Source organism: Gopherus evgoodei, chromosome 6 (assembly GCF_007399415.2).
Source record: "Gopherus evgoodei ecotype Sinaloan lineage chromosome 6, rGopEvg1_v1.p, whole genome shotgun sequence".
Taxonomy (NCBI): domain Eukaryota; kingdom Metazoa; phylum Chordata; order Testudines; family Testudinidae; genus Gopherus; species Gopherus evgoodei.
The window spans coordinates 99,406,594-99,428,319 of record NC_044327.1 but is presented as its reverse complement, the minus strand read 5'-3'; the positions used below and the strand labels follow the sequence as shown (position 1 = coordinate 99,428,319).

Here is a 21,726-nt window from a genome sequence, read left to right as displayed (position 1 = left end):
CCAACCAGAAACCTCGGAAAACTACACACCACATCTGGGTGCCCCTGAGAAACAATACTTACTCATTCAAAAGCACTGAGTCCCCTAGGATATGTCTAAACAGCAAAGAAAAACCCATAGCTAGCCCATGCCAGCCAACTCAGGTTCATGGGGCTCAGGCTGCAGGGCTGTTTCATTGCTATGTAGACTTCCAGGCTTGAACTGGAGAGAGGAGTCTAGGATCCTACAAGGTAGGAGCGTCCCACATTTTAGACTCCAGCCCAAGCCTGGAAATCTGCATAGCAATGAAACAGCCCTGCAGCCTGAGTTCCTGCATTGGCTGGCACAGGCCAGTCACGGTGATGAAGACATACCTTAAACGCATAGACTTTTAGGCAAAAAGGGACCATCATGATCATCTAGTCTGACGACTTGCACATTGCAGGCCACACAACCTTGCCCATACACTCCTGTAATAGACCTATAACAGGATATACTGATTAAAAGAGGAGGGAACACAGTATTAAGTGGGGGAAAACACTGCAACAGTGATTCAAAAATAAACAACCACCCCACACTATCTTGGGCAGCAGTCCTTTGCCTCACCTTCCCCCCTTGTTGTGTGAAAGTCTGATGGATGAGTGTCTCTTTAACAAACAACTAACCTTTTCCTATACTGCACCCCACTCACTGTTGGTTGCTTGAGGTCAGGAAAGTCCCAGAATCCAGGGGTGCATTGGAGAACTGGGGCTGATCAATGCCTCCACCGCTGCACACCATTGTCGCTGCCATCTCTGCTTGCTGCTGCCTCTAGCAGCATTGCTGTGTTCTGAGGTTCCACCACATGATCCAATTCTTAGCGACTTCACTGGTCACCAGGAACCTCACTGCTGCATCCTCTGCATTGCCTTTCACCACAACACTCTCCCCATGTCAAGTCTTGGGGGATCAACCCCTTACTTAAACTAACTAATCAGTGATTTCAGCTCTAGTGATCACTAAGAAACAAGTCTGAAGAAATTGAGTCTAATCACCTCTGTTTCTAAACACTAGATGAGGAGGATCAAATGGAATCTAGTGTCTCGAAACAGAGTCCACACCACGAGGTAGAAACACCTATTCCCACCCACTCTGTCCTTCACATAGAGTTGACATTACTACCCCCCACTTACCAAGCGAGATACAGTTTGGGTGACCCCTGAATTAGAGTTCAAAACATATGTTTTAAATGTTCATGTCTGACTAGTGAATAATTGTGAAGGAAATTTTATTGACAAATGAAATTAACTACTACAAATCTATACTTCATATTTTTGAAACTGGATCCATATTACCTTGCGTTGCATTTACAACCAGCTATGAATAATAATATACTAAAATCTGAGGAAACTGATTTTGCATAAAGCAAATCCTGTCTCGTGTGTACACAAAGAATAAATCATAAACTGGAAGAAGTTTTTAATATAAACCAACACAGTGCTGATTCAAGTAAAAGAACAGAATATTCTAGTCAATATCATATCGGAGTGTGTCATGGATGGCTTTGCTTTGCCTTTGTTATGAAAGATTCATGGCAATGCCTTAATATGTATTAAGGAACATAATGTAATATAAAATATTGTTTTTTAGCATGTTGAATTTCCATGAGTAAATATTATGCCTTGAAGTAATTAATTTAAACTAATAACGCCATGCTTTGCATGTTACCTACAAAAATAAGTTAGAAGAATATTAATTAGCTTGCAGAGTCATATACTAGAAAGCTAGGAAATGGAAGAATTTAGGTTTTCCATGCAATCTTAATTCTGTCCCCTTATCCTTATGCATTATCTTACAGTCTTTATTACATGATCACATACTATGTTTTCCATTATTTTTGCCTCATTGAGTGTACAGGATGTATGGTGCTCAGAGAAGAAGGTAACTATTCAATATTTTTATCCTCATCACTTGATCCGTTCCCCTCAATCTCATTTAGTGCTCACGATCCATTGCCTCTTCAGTGAATATAGAATTATTAATTTCCTCGTGGTCTTTTTCTAGAAAGCTCCTCACTGTGATAGGAGTGCCTCAAAAACATTCATTGGTTCTCTCCTGTGAGATCAGAGCATTATTATCCCTCATTTACAAAAGGGGAAGCTGAGATAAAGACTTCCTGGAGGCCATTAGTAGCAAAGCCAGGGAGTTATTCAACCGAACTTCCAAACCCTGTGCTCATTCTTCCAAAGCACACTGCAGTGCCTGACACTTCAGTTGTTATTGTAAGTGTTCAGCGTTTCTGGAAACCAGCCCCTGATGTTTCAAGCTGGGCACCCAGAAAATGTGTACCATAGAACTAATGGCCACCTGCCACATTTTTGGTTTAAATAACTTACTTAGCAGCTCATCAGAGGACTGTGGCAGAGGCAGGGATAGAACGAGGGTTTCCTGTGTAGCATTCATATCCCATAGCTGCAGCCTATCCTTCTTTTCTTGCTTTCATTTGCCCTGATCTCTGCACACCTTCCAACTTCTAGAGCACAAGGCAGACAAGCACCTACAAACAGTGTCATTCACTACACAGCCCTATTTCATTCCCTGAGTACTGTCCATCCTGTATTCTAAAACAGGCTGCCTGCTCCTAGGGTTCCTGTACAAAGTGTGCTGTGGCTAATGTTGCTTTAGTAGTGGTATGGACCCATCCTTAGATGAAAATGTCCATGTTCAGTTATTTTGGCACTTTGCTAGAATTTTGCTGTGACCAAAAGCAACAGAGGGGAAAAGGAGACCTTCTGATTTCTATCTCAATCAAATCTGAATGGAATTTCTTGGGACCAAAAAAAAAGACACTCTTCAGTCCTCAGCCATGCCAAATTTCAAAGGCCTGTTGCAGTGGAGGAGTTATAGATTCTGTAAAAAGGTCACAAGACTCTTTTTATAATGGAAAAAATGTAGACAACCTAACTATAGTGGCCACTACAGCACCCCTCTACAGCGTGTGTGTGTGTGTGTGTGTGTGTGTGTGTGTGTGTGTGTGTGTGTGTGTGTGTGTGTTCCTGTTGAAACTATGGCACAAACTTAAAGTAGACAACAGATAATTAATCAAATGGGGGATTTTTAAAGACATGTCATTACCATTGGTCTTACGTGATGCATAAGGCCAGGTTTGGGCCCTCTGCTTGAGTCTGAATTTCAGCCTAAGATTCTGGGCACCTATAATTCCAGGTGACAGTTAATGAGATTTAAGGGGGCTCAGCATGTCACAGAATTGAACCCTTAAATTTGACCACCAAAAAAGCCTATTCTTGATGTCTGTAATGAAACAGGACTAACATCTGAGTAGCCATGGTGATTTGTTTGTAAATATCTAGCTAGAATAGAAAACCAAGTAGTGATGCTTGCTTTTTTCCCCTTTTCTTCCTGAGTCATCTATAGCTGAGGGTCCCTAAAATAGCTATTAGGTCGCTTCCTGCCACAAGAGCCTCTTCCAACACAGCTGCACAGCATTCATTTGGGAGTGCCTGGTAAAATCACTCCACTAGCAGTAACAGCATTTCAGTCTTAAACTGTGTATTAAATGAGAAACAGCAAGCAGAATTCAATTATATTAGCTTTGAATGTGAATATCTTTCCTTGTCATTCACTTTTTAACTGAAATCTGCTGTGTGGTCAAATGCATTTTTGTTTAAAGCCACAGTTGTATTTTATTTTCTTAACTTTTCTTCCTTCTTTACCTTAGTGTAGCTCCTGGAACTGGAACATTGAATCTCTAGCAGGAAAACTAGTGACTTTCTGTAGCAGTATTTGATTTAAAGGGGATTTATTCTGTGTGCAAAGTAACTTTTATTCATTATTGGGAGCTGCAGAATAGAACCCTGAGGGACAAAATCTGACTTTGAATGCACCCAGGCAACTCCCATTTATTGCATGGATATTTGACAAACTGTCTAGGATTCTTTTTTACTGACCAATCTACCATTAAGGAAAAAGTAAATAATAGTCACTGATGGTAGGAGACCCTAAAACCAGGGCCGGTTCCAGACCACAGCGCGCCAAGCGCGTGCTTGGGGCGGCATGCCGTGGGGGGACACTCTGCCACTTGCCAGGAGGGCAGTAGGCAGCTCCGGTGGAGCTCCCGCAGGCGTGCCTGCGGAGGGTCCGCTGGTCCTGCGGCTCCGGTGGAGCATCCGCAGGCACGCCTGCAGGAGGTCCACCGGAGCCGCGGGACCACCAGACCACCCACAGGGAAGCCTGTGGGAGATCCACTGGAGCCGCGGAACCGTCGAGCGTCAGAGCGCCCCCTGCAGCGTGCTGCCGTGCTTGGAGCGGCAAAATTGCTAGAGCCGGCCCTGCCTAAAACCCAGTGTTTAGTTCTCCCTCTCTTGGCTCTGCTGCAGAAGTTAACACAGCTGAGCCCACATCAGTGGATTTCTGCTGTGGTCCTATACTGATAATGATGCTGCTGCACAAAGGATTTGATAAGGGGAATTGGGTGGTTGTAAGGACTGGTGGGCAATGGAGCCTTCAATCTCTAGGTAATCTGATTGAATATGGTTCAGATCAGTAGCGACTCACTGTTGTCATATGATGGCTGTCCAAGACCATGTCAAATGATTTGGCAAAGGCTCATTCTTCTGTATATCATACCAACCCACATCACAAAAACCATCACACCTGGCTTAGAAAAATATGCGTGAACATGAAGAACAATCTACTTTTTCATACTTGGAAGTGGTCCTGCTAGATTAGGACTGATTTTAGGCTGAGTGGTGTGGGAAAGCATGGACAGCAGAAGTAGCCTTCCTTTTTTTAAACAGATGGTTTAGGCTTAGAGGACCAGCACGCTGTATTATAGCATGGCTGGGCCCTTTAAGTCAAGCAGGTCCAGCTCAGCTGATGACTAGGCAGGTGCACCCAGGTTTGGCCTAATGAGAGTCTGGGTGACACCTGAGTTAGAGGATAAGAAGAGAGCCGCACAGTGCCGGCTGGGATGGAGGAAGTTGTAGAAGTATAGCCCCAGACAGGGCAGGCCCTGAGGAGAGCTAGCTCCTGTAGAGTGTACTCTGGCATGGTTGCCCGAAAGAGTAACCGGAAAGTTGCTTTTAATGTTGGGGAAGAAGGTAGGCAGGCCCAGGATGGGCAGGTGAGGAATATAAAAAGACTGTGATATCCTCCCATCCCAGGCTATCATTCTGGCCAACTATTTCATTTCTGAAGGAACTCTGAGTGCCTGAGGAAATAGGGATGGAGTACCTGAAGAACCTGGGGTGGAGAAGGAGGGCTTGACTGAGGATTTTAAATTGGGGCATTAAAGCTTGCTTTAGGACTGTGTGCAGTGTTATCTGGAATATTAATAAATCTGCCACAGGGTTGCTTTCTCTGTGGAAAAAAGTGTTAGGGGAGTAATTGCTGAGACTTCTGGAGAGAGGTTGTCTAGTCATGGCTCTGGCCTAAGGGGCCACAGTTGGCCACCAGAAGGTATTCTGAGATTGCCCCCTCTGAAACAGTCTGGCATAAGCAGAGGGCTTGTTAAGAGACTTGCATAAGCAATAAATCAAGCTTTATTTTAAGTACCCTTTTTAATTTGTGGATATCCTTACTCCTACCATACATCCTTAAATCTACATGCACAATTCAAAATGTGGGATTTTTGTTACATAACTCCCCTAATGCTAATGGCCTATACTTCATGGGGAGGATACCCTGCTTAGACCCTAGTCCCAAACTGTATGCAAATTTAATCACCAAGCTGTGTGTTCACCAAGTTACTTGATGTAACTCTAACAATGTCACTAGTCCCATTTAAGCTACTTGCATGATTAAGTACTTGTCTAATATTAAGCATGGAAGCAGTCCTATTGGTTCTGAGTGCAAGTACCTTGTTGAACAGGGGTCTTACCTTTCCTCAGAACAGATTCAGGTTTTAAGGTCAGAAGGGACCATCATGATCATCTAGTCTGACCTCCTGCACATTGCAGGCCACAGAACCTTATCCACCCACACCTGTAATAGACCCCCAACCTGTGGCTGAGTTACTGAAGTCCTCAGATCATGGTTTAAAGACTTGAAGTTACATAGAATCCACCACTTACACTAGTTTAAACCTCTTAAGTGACCCATGCAGCAGAAGAAGGCAAAACACCCTTGCCACTAAGTAAGAGCCAAAGTGCACTCCATTCTCCATATCCTCTTTCAGATATATAACAGGACACAGAGATTCGTACAGGTGGGAATATTCAAGCGTTGCTGTAGGTGGGACTCACTAGTTAAAGGCCTCAACAATCCCAGTGCATGATGGTGAATACACCTGTGAACCACTCCATCAAGCTCCACTACACAAGGTGCAGCCAGTGCTGCATGGCTCAGACATAGGTGCTGGAACTAAGCATGCTGCCGCGTCTCCTGGCTTGAAGTGGTTTCCATTATAGCCATGAAATCAAACCGTAAACCCTGTATATCAGCACTCCTGCTATAGAAATTACTCCTGGGCTCAGGTGCACATATCCAGAGAGTGAAAATCAACGTCCAGGTGTTGCTTTTTCCTTACATACTGGGTAAACCATCACACGTACTATGGGAGCAGCCAGGAAATGTAGCTGCATCTCTAAGTGCTATGACCCAGTAGCCATGGCAACTACAGTGTTATGATAGATTATTCAGTCAGAAGCAGAACTCCTATAATTTACACTGTCCCTTTCTGTCCATGGAATCCAGAGCATTGTGCTACATTACTGCTTTATTGGCTCCATAGCTAAAGAGGCACAAAAAATAAGGCCCAGTATATCTTTTATTCAAGAAAGATGTTTACAATGGCATGGATCCTTTAGTTGTCCTCCATTGTGATGTCACTGAATCCATTCTCCAGGCAGTCTGTGAAGCATTATAACATGTTATGCATAACAAAGCAGACTGCCCTCTTCTACCTGCCAGTACTCTCTCTCCCGCCTCATTATTATAAAACAGCAGGGCTAAGCCTGTTCTTTAACACGCTCCATAGGTTCATTGGCTTTCCCAAATTTTGCTGGAAGATTCCCACCTCTTGCTCGAGAATAGCATTCCTCTTAGAGAAATCAGATGGTTGGTTAATCATTGAGCTAAATGGGCCCTGAGTGTGGTCAAGTTTCTTTGCAATTCTCACAAGATGACCTAAATGCTGCAGAGATAGACCATTGACAAAAATGCATCAATTGGCTAAAATCAGCACCAGGATTTTGTTCAGTTTGCCTCTGTCGGCATCTGGGTTCTAGTTTGGGTAGTTCTGGGTATAGTTTCGGGGTCTTTCTCAGTGGATGTGTGTCTGGCATGCTGGGATTCATGCTTGACAAAACCTAAACTATGTCAAGTTTCAATTCCAAATCCACTGTCAGAAGAGGCAGTGGCTGTATTTCAGAGCTGTGTCTGGCAATTTGAGATTGTTCTTGATGGGTCTAGTGATGATATGGCAAGAGGCTGTCCACTAAAAAGAAACCATCCTTGATATCTTTTATCTGCTATTTTGTTAGACCAGCAATAACATCACAACTTGCTGGGAACTCTGTATCCTAAGTGTTTTTGTTACGTACTATAATTAAATAAAAATAACTTTAAAAATAAAGCCAAATTAAGCAGGACCTAATAAATATATTTAATTAAATAGAGCTTTGCGGATAAAAGACAGTTACAAAGATAAAGACCGTATCTAGGTGAAAGACCTTTATCTCTTATGATTAATTTCTCTCCAAAGCCCAATTCCAGAATGAGTCAAATGGCAAACAAAAGTGAGAGATAAAAGAGAGAATAGTGTGTTCTAAAAGGTCACAGAAAAAAATAACATTAAAGAAGCCTGCGGTGGAAAAAACATTGTCAGAATACATGGGTATTTCAAAATAGCTGTTGTTATTGTATACACAAAAGGAGAATTAATTTACTTTTTCCTAAACCACAGACTTGAAAGGATGCATATGTTGATCAAACTATATTCTGAGAGGGAGAGGAATAGTAATCTTTTTCTAAATGTATTTGTCTTCCCTCTGCCTTTTACTTTTCTCCTTTCTGTGGTCTTCCCTTATTTGTTGCTTTTAGAGGGTAATCTTCAATTTTAATGTTTTAAAATACATTTGAAACTTACATTTGATGTTATTGTGTCTTGAGTGCTTCTGTTTAGCCTGTGGAGTAAAATCACATCAGACTTGTATGTCTTCAGTATTTATTATGATCACCAGCAGCAACCGATAAATCAGGAGAGAGGCTTTCTCTAATTTCATGATTGGTTTCAAAAGTAGTCTTGCAAAATATGACAGGGAACAGTCAAGAAGCTGGAGTTCTATTCCCAGCTTTGCCGCTGATTTCCTGTGTCATCTTGGACATTTTTGGAGGCAAATAAACTGCATTATAGAGGGTGAAAATGTGTTTTCCTAAGATCTAACTACTCTACATTCAGATAATCAGAATTTACAATTCTATCTGAAGGATAAAGCGCAAATATTAGATTAGCTTTTGTGGTGATATATTCATCGAGAGTTAGACTGAATAAATGGTTGCACACAGGAGTAGCCACACAGCCAATAGTGTGTTTCTTTGTGTAAACAAGTGCTTAATCAGGCAAGCAAGGGTTGTACTGTCTAGCCCCAAATATATTTGTAATATGATCTCCACTTCCAACCCCCCTTTAGCTGACATATCTCTCCTGACCAATTGTTATAAATGTCTTTGCCTTTCTCCCTGACCCACAGATAACTTCCTTCTCTGGATTTTGGGAGACTCTGGAAGCTGAGCTCTTCTTAGTGCTTGCTGTATAATAGCTGCTATCAGTAAGATCAGTAACTAATCCTGTGGCTGACAATTTCTGCTACCCGACTGCCTTCAAACAGCTGTTCCGCAGCAATGCAGGTTGCAGCCATCATCACTGAAACTAGATGCACATTTCCAGATGACAAGACTTATGCTATTTGTCATTAATATTTTATTTGCCAAATTTAGTTTATTTTTATCTGTTCACAAACATGTTTGAATTTCTAGGAACTTGCTCACTTTCTGTAAACAAACTTCAGGCTTTGGGAAGTCTATTAATGGATCCCTTTGACTATTTGCTATTCATTATGTGTGGTGTGCCATTGCTTATCCTTACCTAAATCATGTGGTATTGCTTCTGCTCCCTAATTGCATGACTGGAACTTTTTAAACAGGAGAATAATGATTAGTAAATAATACATAGCAGAGACCCGTGAATGTTCCTATTTGCTGGAAATGAGAGACAGAGAAAGGATCACTTGATGATTACCTGTTCTGTTCATTTCCTCTGGGGAACCTGGCATTGGCCACTGTTGGTAGACAGGATACTGCGCTAGATGGACCTTTGGTCTGACCCAGTATGCCGTTCCTTTGTTCTTTCCCAAACAAACCTGTAAAAGAATCTTAAAGGAGCCACCTGTGTTAAAATATCTGTTGTCTCCAGTTGAAGCTGAGCACAAATATAATATATCTTGTTTTGACAGAGAACTGGCTGGCTCTGTCTTCTTTCTTGTTAGGCATTTACCTTGAGTCAATACAGAATTTAAATCACAAACATTACATAGTTGGATATTTTTTTTAACACACACACACTTTTAAGTATTGAATGGGGCCAATATTGCACATATTACAGGTTGCATTTATTCTTCTCATGTCTCAAGTGACTGAAAGACAAATGTGAAGTGGTTCATGCAGAAAGAAATAATCAAATGCATAAATACACAGCTCTATCATGCCCTTGATAAAAACACTTTGCTTCTATTTACATCCTAACATAGTGAAGCTGCTTTGGGAAGTCAGGGAAGAATTTTAAAGGAGCTACACAGTGTTGAAATGAAATCTTGCAGGCTCAGATATTTTTGTCACTATGGACATGTTCTGTATTTAAACCTATAGATATACACTACATCTGCAGTATATAATATACTATATTTGTAGATGGTGATATCTTTGTGATAAATTGCGGTATTCATACACCTTCTCCATCTCTGTGGGACAACTTCTAGCTTTCCAAACTTTTTAGCACCTTCACACTGTTGCCTTTTCCAATGGTATATCTGTTTTGTTTCTCACCTTCAATATATACCAACTCTTAAAATCATAACATTAGTATGTATAATGAAGCTGATTAGATGACTTTCAGAAGTTTCTAAAATTAGATATATTTTCCTCTCCAGCAGAGAACTGACCATTTGGACCCAAGCTAATTAAGGGTTACAGACTTTAGAGGCTGAGGGCTCTGAAAAACAATGCCCATAAAAATGTTTTAAATGATCTCTAAAATAAGAAAAATATTTTTCTGTAACATATGTGGCATATGCAAAACATATGATGGTTTGTGTAATATACAGGTTTTATTAGCCTTCATGTGGGATAACCTACGTAAATCATTTGTGACTTTGAGATTCACCACTCAGAGTAATTCCAAACACATGCTGTAAAGACCTTTATAACCCACTGTCACAGTCTCTCTTGTTCACTCTGTGTGTGTATGCATGTGCATGCCAATATCACAATGGGAAACGAAAGTGGGTAAAGACGTTAAAGGAAAAGGAGATCAAAGAAAGACAAATGGTGGAAAATCTGGGGAAGACTGCAATTTTATTATTTGTCTACAGTAGTGCCACAAGCCCCATCAGGGGTCAGATCCATTGTACAAACACATGGTAAGAGACAGGCCCTATCCCAAATAGCTTAAATCAGAAAAGAGAGAAGAAGGATTGGAGGATGGAGGTGAACGGAGTTGCCCCAACAGGTCCGTGTTAGAGGCAGGAACATGCTGTCTCCTGGGACATAAATACAGATCTTTAATGTTAAATTCCACTCAGGGTCCTATAGGATTCTACAAATTTTCTTGCACTAGGCTAGAATATTCAGATGGCGATTCCAGGACATTTAAAGTATTTATATCAATTTGCCACATTAAGGCCATGATTCAGGCCATGAAGTAATTGCGTTTTTGTGCATGCTTGAAGTTGTGTGCTTAAGTACCTTACTAACTCAGGGCCTGACCAGGACTGCAAGACTAGTATTTACAAACAGAAAAATGATTCTCAGAAGCCTCAAGAGTCATCTCGCTGTTCAAGAGTTGGTTGAGAACAACCACCTACCTTCCACAAGAGAATAACAGTAGAGAAATACTGCAGAGCTCAATATACAAAGCACTTGAAAACAAAGTGGAACAGGGAAGAAAACCTGTACTGAATTGTTGTTCAGCTATTTGGCTGCTGACTTACAAAACATAAATGCACTTGCATATAGAAAAACATATCAAATGCAAAAACTAATGCTAGTGCAAGGGTAAAATTGAGAAGCCATTAACCCAACAGTTAGAAATTACAAAAAGTAAGGGAGTTTTAAGTGCAACATTAATTGCCAATCCAGTATCTTGGTATTGTGAACTCTCTATATAAAATCAATACCTTATTAATTTAAGAAATTGGTTACATTTTGTATGAAGCTACTAGGAAAAACAACAAGGAAATAGCATTCCCCTTTTTCAAATTCAGCCCACCAACCCCAACACTTGAGGCATTGATACTAGGGCGGTAGAAGCACATACTGTGACCTGTATTGTGGAGGCAGAGAGCGAGAATAGGATGTAATTATTTTCTGATCCTGTGGCTGTATTTTCTTATGGTGATTAATGCCTGCATTTTATGTAACTTGCGTTGTGTAAATAACCCTGTGGCCTTTCCCTTGCCGTGCTGGTTGGTGGCTCTGAGTTAATGAATGGAAGCGGGGCCTGGAGGGTGGACCTGGGGGTTGGGCTAACGCGAATTTTGCTGCTGAGCTTCCTAGGAGACGCTTGCTGCTGCCGCCACTTCCTCCCGTTGCTGCTGCCTGCCTGAGTGAAAAGTCATCCATCTACACCCTGACCTCAGCCCCTGCCAGCACTCTCTCCACCGAGTCACGCCTGTCCCACTCCCTCTGCCCTGCATCCCTTGCGGGCTATATTCAGGAACCACCTTCTCTGGCGTTGCCAATGGAGCTGTACGGAAAGGTAAGGCAAAGGGGCAGCCCTCCCAACCGATGCAGCGTCTCTCTCCTTAGCCAGTCTGGCCCTCTGTTGTCTTGCCAAAGTATCCACCCAAATAACGGAGCTGTGTTCAAAAAGCTAAAAGCTGGGGCAAGAGGGGGTTAGACCCAGATCCCCTTGGCCAGCTGAAATGCGATCACCTTGGGAAGCAATGTATAAACACCGGTAGCACGGTGCCTTGTAGGAAGATGGTATGAGGAGGAGCGCTAGGTCCCCGGCACTGCTGGACCCCTCCCCGCCCTTGGCTGCTCGGTGGGGCTACTCATCCCGCTCGGCCACTTCCAGCGCCCAGCTGGGAGAGGAGTTTGCAGCGCTCCCCTTGGCTGAGCGCATAACCCCAGCGCCTCTCGGCCCAGGCGCTGGACTGGGCGACACCCGCTCTAGCTTCCCCGGCGCCTCGGCACGCGGGGCTGGAAGAGGACGAGGAGGAGAGAGGCGGAGCCGTGAGCACGGGGAGGGGGCGGGGCCCGCGCTGTGCTTTCTGGGAGTTGTAGTTCATGCCCTTCCCGGATTGCCTTTGCTAGCTGCTGCTGAAAGGAGCAGCGCGGACTACAGCTCCCATGGGCGGCCAGGGGGCGCCCGGCCGCCGTGGGAGCGGCCGGAGGGACAGCTCCGGTGCTGATCCCGCCGCCGGTTTGTTAGCAAACGCTGGGGAGCGGGCGGGGCGTGCTGTGGCCGCGCTCGCTGCTCGGCTGGACCCACCCGGCGCGGGAGGCAGCCAAGGGACGCGGGCGGAGGATGAGGCACGAAGCTCCGGTGCAGGTACCTCGCTGAAGGGGAGCGAGTGGAGAGCGAGCAGCTGCACGCTGCCTTCCTGGCGCTGAGGACACACACGGGGTGGCGGCGGCGGGGGGGACTGCTTGGGCCAGCGGCAGCCGAGTGATCGCGTTAGCGGGTGGTTACTTTGCGCTGCTGCGCAGAGCGGGGACCGAGCCCTTGTCTCGTAAACGCCGCGGGGACTTGGGCTCTGGGGCTGGGAGCGAGAGGGTGTAGCTTTTGAGCCCCTCTGCGATGGAAGGGAGGAGGCGCACCCCACATCGCCTCTCCGGACGGCTCTCCCTGCTTGCCCTGTGCTTGATTGTTGCCTGGGTCAGTGGCCCGCTCGCCTCAGGGCGATCCGCGCCCATCGAGGCTTTGCACAGCTGCGGCGACACAGACTGCAAATAATTCCCATTCCTGGAGGCACGCAAGTCAAACACACGGCTGCTTGCTGCCAGTGCCATTGCCCACCCAGCCGGCTCTCGCTGCTGGAAAGGCATGGGGTAGCTGCACGCACCCCGGCCCTGATGTCCTGTGCCGCTCGCACGCTGGGGTAGGGGCACAGGAAAGCCCTCGATATTCGGTGACTCCAAGGGCTTCGTTTTCTAGCAAGCCACCGTGGTTGTGTTACTTTTTAAGATTTATGATCAGATATGTGCGCTGCATTAGGAAGCGCACCAATCGCTTCAGATATTAAGGTCCTTTGTGAATCAATCTAAACTCCTCTGTAAGTGAATTAATTATATGTTGTTGGGTTGGTTTTTTTGGGGGGGAGGGTGATATGCAGTGCGTTCTTCGCTGCATGCAAAGCAAGTTAACTGGAAATGGCCATCTGTTTATTAAATGGGCAGTTATCCATCTGCATCAAAGGATGATGTTGATAGAATTTGAGATAAGAATAGGATAGTCCTTTCTTAATTGTTTTTGTGTAGGGAAAAATCTATCTCTTTGCACTGGAGAAAGAGACGGATATTGAGATATTATTAATTGACATTGTCGTGCACTGTTATTTTGATAGCCTCGGGTTAGTTGTTTTAAATCCATTTATTTGAAATTACTTAATTCATTTTAGTAATTTGTATTATTTATTTATATTGTCATAGCGCGTAGGAGCTCAAGTCATGGACCAGAACTCCATGGTGTACATCTAAACGTAGGATTTTTAATGGAAAATCAATCATGTTTACATTAGTAGCAATCAATCATATTGATGTTATATAATTTAACTAACCTCTTTACAGTTGTGCTGTAAGTTAAGTTTTGAAGTGTAGCCATGGCAGCATATGTTTTCTCTTTCAGTATTTATGGTATTGTTGCTATTATCTTGTGTTGCTACTGTAACACTAGTAGAACTTCAACATGAAGGGGGTGAAATATACATCCCTTTTAATATAAATGTATGAGAAGGCAGCTAAAATAATGGGTAAAACTGCTGTGAATCCCACAATTGAAGCTGTATTTATTTGACTTCAAAAGGTGAATAATAAACCCATAAACCTTTTTTAGATCAATTGCTTATATGTCACATACTGAAATCTTTCAGCCAAAGAGGCACATTAGAAATAAGCTAATCTACCGTAAGCATTTCTATCAGTTTTCTGGCTAAGGAGCAGAGTTGGTTAAGATGCTGTTTAAAATACTGAGTTCTGTTTGGTTAGTACATGAGTATTTTCACTGTGTTCTTTACACTTAAATATATTTACATATTAAAATAATATTTTGAATTAAATGGTTTTGGAGATCCTTTTGCAGAAAAATAGGTTTGTATATTACTATGAAAACAGAAGATTTTGCTTGTCAGTGGAAGAAAGTGAATGTTAGGTTCCTATTAGATTAATTATGTATCACTGATGTTAGATTTATTGAGCAAAAGCTTATTAAATAGTTATAGAAACAAAATGGTTGTACAAAACCAAACTAACTCAAGACAATTGCAAAGAAAGAAAAATCCAGGATCTGTAAAAATATATTTGTCATATTATGTTAAAATCATATTGATTTTTATATGAGCAGGCAAATATGAGACTGTTACTGCAAATACAATTGTCCATTGTTATAAAAAACAGTGGAAAACAGTACCTTAGTATAAAAATGACAAGAAGGAGCTATAAGCAAGTGTAATGTTTTTTCTTAAAGGTTGGTGAAAGGACAAATAATGTATATTTCAGCATCTCATCCAAAACTATAATTGCACAGCATCTGGGTTTCTCCAAGATATGAAAATGCAATCAGGCAGATTAATTCAGATTAGTTGTCATTTCCATTTAGAGGCTGAAATTTAAATGCTTCTTTCCACCATCCCCAACATGTTTTAAAACTATTCTTATTAAATCTTCAAGCAAAATACAGTTCAGCTGTGGGGTCTTCTTCTAAAGAGACATTTCTTTTTCTAACTCTAATTTAGTACAGTTCACAGTCCTTGTCCACATGAGATTTTGGATTGACTGAACTAATTGCCCGCTTTACTTATTTTATCTGTAAAGGAAGACTTTTAGTTTACTGATTTCCTGTCTGAAGCACATGATATATCTCTTTCTTTCAGCTCCACAGCTTTATAAAACAGTCTATTATAGAGTAAATGTAATTCTCTATTGCTAAAATCTCTCAATTTCAAAGAAACAGGAAGAATGATAAATTGTGTCTATGGATCAAGAAGAAAACCAAGTCACCAGGCAGCATAAGAACTAGTTTTTCCATTGCAAATCGACTAATAATTAAACACATAATATGAAAATATAATAAAAGATGAAATATTGGGCCATCTCAGTGGTACTGATCTTTTGTGCATACACAAGATCCTTGTTTAAATCCCAAACACAGTCTATTTGTCTTTGGGCCAGCGAGGTCTAAGATGCCTGGAAAGGAAGAACTCTCAATGCTTGTGTATAAAACTGTATGCAATATACCCATGTGGACATACATCACTGTCCTCTGCCGGATGGAATCAGGAGTTTGTGACGATTTTTTATTACCATTTTAGTCACAAATTTAAAAAGAAAATAGATATCTTAATATTACTAACAGCTAGGTGGAGGATTGTGGTTTTGGAAGCAATAGTGCTGAATTCTGTTCACTGTGCCACATAAAAGCAGTGTGGCTGGCGTGTGAGGTGGCTGTATGTATGCAGCTACGGATTGTGGGAGGTGAATAAGCATACATTGTTCAATCCTGACTTATACAATTGATTAAGGAGTGGCAATAAAGGCTTGAAAAGGAGTTTTGCCTGGTTAGAATCAAACTGGCTGAGATTTGGGACTTTGATGGGAGGGTTAGACTGTTATATTAGTGATGAGTAAACGGATTTGGAAGAAATAGAAGTGCTAACCTCTTTTCAAATATCATAGACTCATAGAACTGAAAGGGACCTTGAGAGGTCACCTAGTCCAGTCCCCTGCACTCAGGGCAGGACTAAGTGTTATCTCGACCATCCCTGACAGATGTTTGTCCAACCTGCTCTTAAAAATCCCTAATTAAGGAGATTCCAACACATTCCTAGGCAAGTTATTCCAGTGCTTAACCACTCTGACCGTTAGGAAATTTTTCCTAATGTCCAACCTCAACCGCTCTTGCCGCAATTTAAGCCCACTGCTTCTTGTCCTATCTTCAGAGGTTAAGAAGAACAATTGTTCTTCCTCCTCCTTGTAAAAACCTTTCATGTACTTGAAAACTGTTATCATGTCCCCTTTCGGTCTTCTCTTCTCCAGACTAAACAAACCCAAATTTTTCAATCTTCCCTCATCGATCATGTTGTCTAGACTTAAGTCATTTTTGTTGCTCTTCTCTGGACTTTCTCCAATTTGTCCATATCCTTCCTGAAATGTGGCACCCAGAACTGGACACAATACTGCAGTTGAGGCCTAATCAGCACAGAGTAGAGCAAAAGAATTACTTCTCGTGCCTTGCTTACAATGCTCCTGCTAATACATCCCAGAATGATGTTTGCTTTTTTTTCCCAACAGCATAATGCTGTTGACTCATATGTAGCTTGTGATCCACTATGGCCCCTAGATTCCTTTCCTCAGTACTCCTTCCTAGGCAGTCATTTTGTATATGTGCAACTCATTGTTCCTTCTGAAATGAAGTACTTTGCATTTGTCCTTATTGAATTTCATCCTGTTTACTTCAGCCCATTTCCCCAGTTTGTCCAATTCATCCGCACACTTTATAAGTGTACTCTCTATGCCATTATCTAAATTATTCATGAAGATATTGAAGAGAACCAGACCCAGAACCGATCCCTGCAGAACCCCACTCATTGTGCCCTTCCAGCATGACTCTGAACCACTGATTGCTACTTTCTGGGAACAATTTTCCAACAAATTATGCAACACCTTATAGTAGCTCCATCTAGGTAGTATTTCTCTAGTTTGTTTATGAGAAGGTCATGTGAGACAGTATCAAAAGCCTTACTAAAGTCTATCATAATAGACTCACATGGAACATTTTTGTAAGGAGTGTTTTGAATTGATAGAAGTATTTTCCTTGTATCTCCCAAAAATTCTCTCTAGCTTTCCTGATATTCTACAAATTCAACTGGAAGGTCTCAATAGTTCAAGCATTTTTCCCCCTGGGCTGGCTGCTGCATTCAGAGTTTGTAGGATCCTGCACCCTGCTGGAATTAGAGGCATGCAATGCATTCTGGGGCACACCTGACCTCAGGAGGCCTCAAAACATGTGAGATTAGAAGATGGCATTTGGCTTACCAGGGAATGCCAGATCTGCTGAGTCCCTACCAGGGATTTGGCAGGTTATCAGATCAGAACAATGGACTTATTGAAGCTGGTTGAGCTTGGGAGGGAAGCGGGGTTAAGAAGAAGTCAGTAAAAGCAAAGTATGAATTTATCTCTACCAGGGAAGAAAATAAGCATATTTTCCTCAGAACTTTTCACGTACTGCTGCCACCTGTGATGGTTGTGCTCATACAAAAGTAAACAAAACAAGGCTATGCTGGCTTCTGCTGCATTAGAAATACATCAAAACAAAATGAAGGATAACAGCAGAAGGGAAAAGGAAATGCTATTTCCAAGCTCCTTTGAGACTATTACAAAACTGTGAGAAATAAAGCCAAATAAAAGCTGTAAAAGTACAGCAGTTAACATGGTCACGTGTCTCTTGGCATTCAGCAAAACTATCCAGTCCTTCCCAATTTGTTTTCCTATGTTGTTAACAGAAAGTTAATGTTGTTCCTGGAAAGATGCGTGTAAAATTTTCTACACATTTTAAATGTCATTGTCGGATCTTGATTTGCCTGACCGGCTAGGGGTATGTTCACATATTGTACATAGAATGTTTAGTTGCAAGGGTGGATTTCTTGCTGAGGATGCAGGCATGTATTTCTGTGCTGTGGACTATACTTCTCCTCAGAACGTGTCCGTCTCAAACAACATTAGTGGAGCCTCTTACAAATATTGTGAAGCTGCCCTCCATGACTTGTTGACAGGAGGAGCAAACAGAGGCAGGTACTTGCAAACGTGGCTGCTTTGCTGGAGAAAGCGTATATTAAGGTCACCCATCTAATAGTAGTTTACAGTTCTAATAGCACCTCCTATCTGTAGCTATCACTGTGCCGTACCTACATTAATGAATGAAACCTCAAAGGCAGGTAAACATCATCTGATATTGCTAAGTATTGTTATCTCCATTTGACATCTGGGGAAGCCGAGCCACAAAGAGATTAAGGTCACATAGGCAGTCTGAGGAATAGAACCCAGAACTCCTGATTTCCAGGTCTATGCTTTAAACACAACACAACACCATCCTTCCCATCATGATTATGCTAACCTACCATAGAGGGCATGAAGGGATCTTGTATATGAGGCTCCTGGTCACATTTTAGCCATTTTAGAAAAGAGATGGAGCTTGCTCATCAAGGCCAGATTACTCAGTGATTTACATTCCATATAGTCCTGTTAGACTGGGACCGCCTAGACTGTAAGTCATGTCTGAACTTGACCTATCACTTAGACTCATAGACTTTAAGGTCAGAAGGGACCATTATGATCATCTAGTCTGACCTCCTGCACAATGCAGGCCACAGAATCTCACCCATCCACTCCTATAACAAACCGCTAACCTATGTCTGAGTTACTGAAGTCCTCAAATTGTGGTTTGAAGACCTCAAGCTGCAGAGAATACTTCTCATTGCTGACACTGTTTTTACGATTGTTCTAACTATGACTATTAATAGAAAAAGTAAAGGAACCACAGCATGCCTTCAGGTGTGAGGAATTATCATATCAATGGGGTGAGTGGGAGGCTATTTCTCTGTAGTAAATAGTAGTAGTAATTCTTGAATCAGAGGGTGTCGTTACATATAGAAAGGCAATGCTGTTCTTTGAAACATTCTATAAATCATTATAACTGAAGAAACCAACCAGTGTCTGTCCTTGCGAGGGGGAGAAATGGGATTCTTCCCACACACAATAGTAGGCTTTGCCTTTCTCTTAAGAAAATATTATTTTTTATAATTATATAAAACAAAATATTTGTAAAATATATAAAGGAATGAGCCTAGGCATGTCTTGGCCAATCAGGAATGTTGCCCTTTTCATCCTCTTTTGCATGGGGGTTTCATTCTGTGAAAGTGCAGTGTGTTCCATGCATATAAAGGCAAGATGAAGGGATAAGTATCACAAAGAGTTCAGGCGAACTCAGCCCTGCCTTAATGAGAGCATTGTTGCGCAGCCATCAGTTCTGTCTAGTAGTAGGGTCCTGTAAGGCTAAACAAAGGAACATGACTAAGTGCCTCGTTAGCATGGTGAGTGTCGCATGTTAAGCCATATCTCTTCAAAAACCCTCATTCAGGGATCAGTTCTTGACCCTACATTATTTAACGTTTTTATCAATGATCTGAAAGAGAACATAAAATCATCACTGATCAAGTCTGCAGTGGACAAAAAATTGGGAAGTGATAAATAATGAAGAGGACAGGTTATTTGTACAGCGTGATCTGGATTGTTTGGTGTGCTGGGCACAAGCAAACAATATGCATTTTAATAAAGCCAAAATGTAAATGTGTGTATCTAGGAACAAACAATTTAAGCTATACTTTCAGAATATGGGACTCTATTCTGGGAGGCAGTGACTGAAAAAAATTTGGGTGTCATGGAGGATAATCAGCTGAACGTTAACTCCAAGTGCGATGATGTGGCCCAAAGAGCTAATGCAATCTTTAGATGCATAAACTGGGGAATCATTTGGCACTGGTGTGATCACCTGCTGGAATCTGTGTCCAGTTCTGGTGTCCACAATTCAAGAAGGATGTTTATAAATTGGAGAGGGTTCAGAGAAGAGTCACAAGAATGATTAAAGAATTAGAAAACATGCCTTATAGTAATGAAGTCAAGGAGCTCAATCTCTTTAGCTTAAGAAAGAGAAGGCTAAGGAGTGACTTGATCGCAGTCTATAAGTACCAAATGGGAACAAATAGTTTGATAATGGGCTTTTCAGTTTGTCAGAGAAAGGTACAGAGTAATAAAATCCAAGGTCTAGAAGTTGAACTAGACAAATTCAAACTGGAAATAAGATAATTTGTTTTTTTACAGTGAGAGTGATTAAAAAATAAACAATTTACCAAACTCATGGTGGGTAGTCCATCACTGTGCATTTTTAAATGAAGGTTGGATTTTTTGGAAGAGAGAGGCTGTAGTTCAAAAGGAAGCATTTTGTGGACATTCTATGGCCTGTGTTATACACTTATATAGGAGGTCAGACTAGAGGATCACAATGGTCCCTTCTAGCCTTGGAATCTATGTTCTCAGCCCATGCCATCACACTTTTTTACTTCGTATTTGTGGGACTAAGAAAACAGATGCCCATATGACTTGAGACTTACTTCTATGCAATGCAGAGGATTATGCCTACCGTTTATGCTGAGAACAGTACTGAATGGTCTAGTTCTTCTTATTAGGTGGGACTAGGAATGTTTAAAATATTTTAGATTCAGATTACATAGAGTCTCCTGATTTTGCAGGGGCAGAATCCTCTTTGTGGTTAAGGCACAGAATAGAAGTAGAGAGATCTAGGTTCTGTTCTGGTTTTGTCACACACTTTCCATGTGGCCTCAGGCAAGTCCACTGCTTTGGCTGTAATTTTGGCATGCCTGGGCATTCAGAGCCTGATTGTGGGAGGTGCTGAGTGAGCTGAACACCAAAAACTAGTGAATTCTTTTGAAAGAACTATAAAATAGATTTTTACAAAAGCACCTAGTGCTCAAGCACTGTTATGCCATTAGTATGTATATATTTTAAAAAACTGAGATGCTCAGATGGAAGGTGCCATTTAAGTGCGAAGGAGAAAGTAGCAGATTTTCACTTCATCTTACAGAAAGGCAAACATATGAAGGCACCTTTTTTTATTCATGTGCTTCTTACTCTGGTGGATCTAAAAGTATCTGCTGAATATTAAGTTGTTCAGTGAAAGAACAAGTTTGTAAGCTTTTCCCGTTGCTAATGGAACCTGTGACAGGGCGGAACTCACCACCACAGCACCTCCTGCTGGCCATCCTGGGAATTAGCTCTCATTTCACCAGATCACTCTTGTCTGGTTGTGTCTCGCCTGTCGTCACTCTCGCCTCCACCCCTAGGACCCACGTCTCTCCCCGGACCATGGCATCCTCTTCTGTACACCAGCCTCTGGCAGTGTCCCAGTCGGTCCTTTCCCTCCTTCCAAGGGACTGACAGTCCTTAGTCCAATGGCTTGCCTCAGTGGCAAAATGCAGTCCTGATTCTAGCTGCTCATTTCAGTGGCAAACTGTAGTCTATTCACCAGCCACTTCTCTCAGTGGCAAGGGGAGGGGGGAACCTGGGCTCTCCCATTTCTTTGAGTCCTGACCCAGGGATCCTATAGCTGGCAGCCACATACTGCGCCTCCTCGAACTCTGCCATCTCCTTCCCTGGGCCACATTCCCACAGTCCTAGCACCTTCTTTGCCTTTGTACCAGGGCCTCAGTCTGGCAGCTTTCTCCTACTCTGCTGACCCTG

At 42.2% G+C, this 21,726-nt stretch overlaps 1 protein-coding gene across 3 annotated transcripts in view; it reads left to right on the top strand.

Annotated features, from left to right (window-relative positions):
- The first annotated feature begins 11,765 nt into the window (after positions 1-11,765).
- Positions 11,766-21,726, top strand: part of RAB3C (RAB3C, member RAS oncogene family) — a 226,727-nt gene continuing 216,766 nt past the window's right edge. The window contains exon 1 of one of the 3 annotated variants that reach the window (XM_030567599.1): positions 11,766-11,950. In XM_030567599.1, the coding sequence (XP_030423459.1) occupies positions 11,933-11,950 (18 nt within the window). In that variant the 5' untranslated portion in view covers positions 11,766-11,932. Of the gene's footprint in view, positions 11,951-12,630; positions 12,749-13,008; positions 13,473-21,726 lie in introns of those variants that run through there. The other 2 variants (XM_030567597.1, XM_030567600.1) reach the window with 2 other exon arrangements.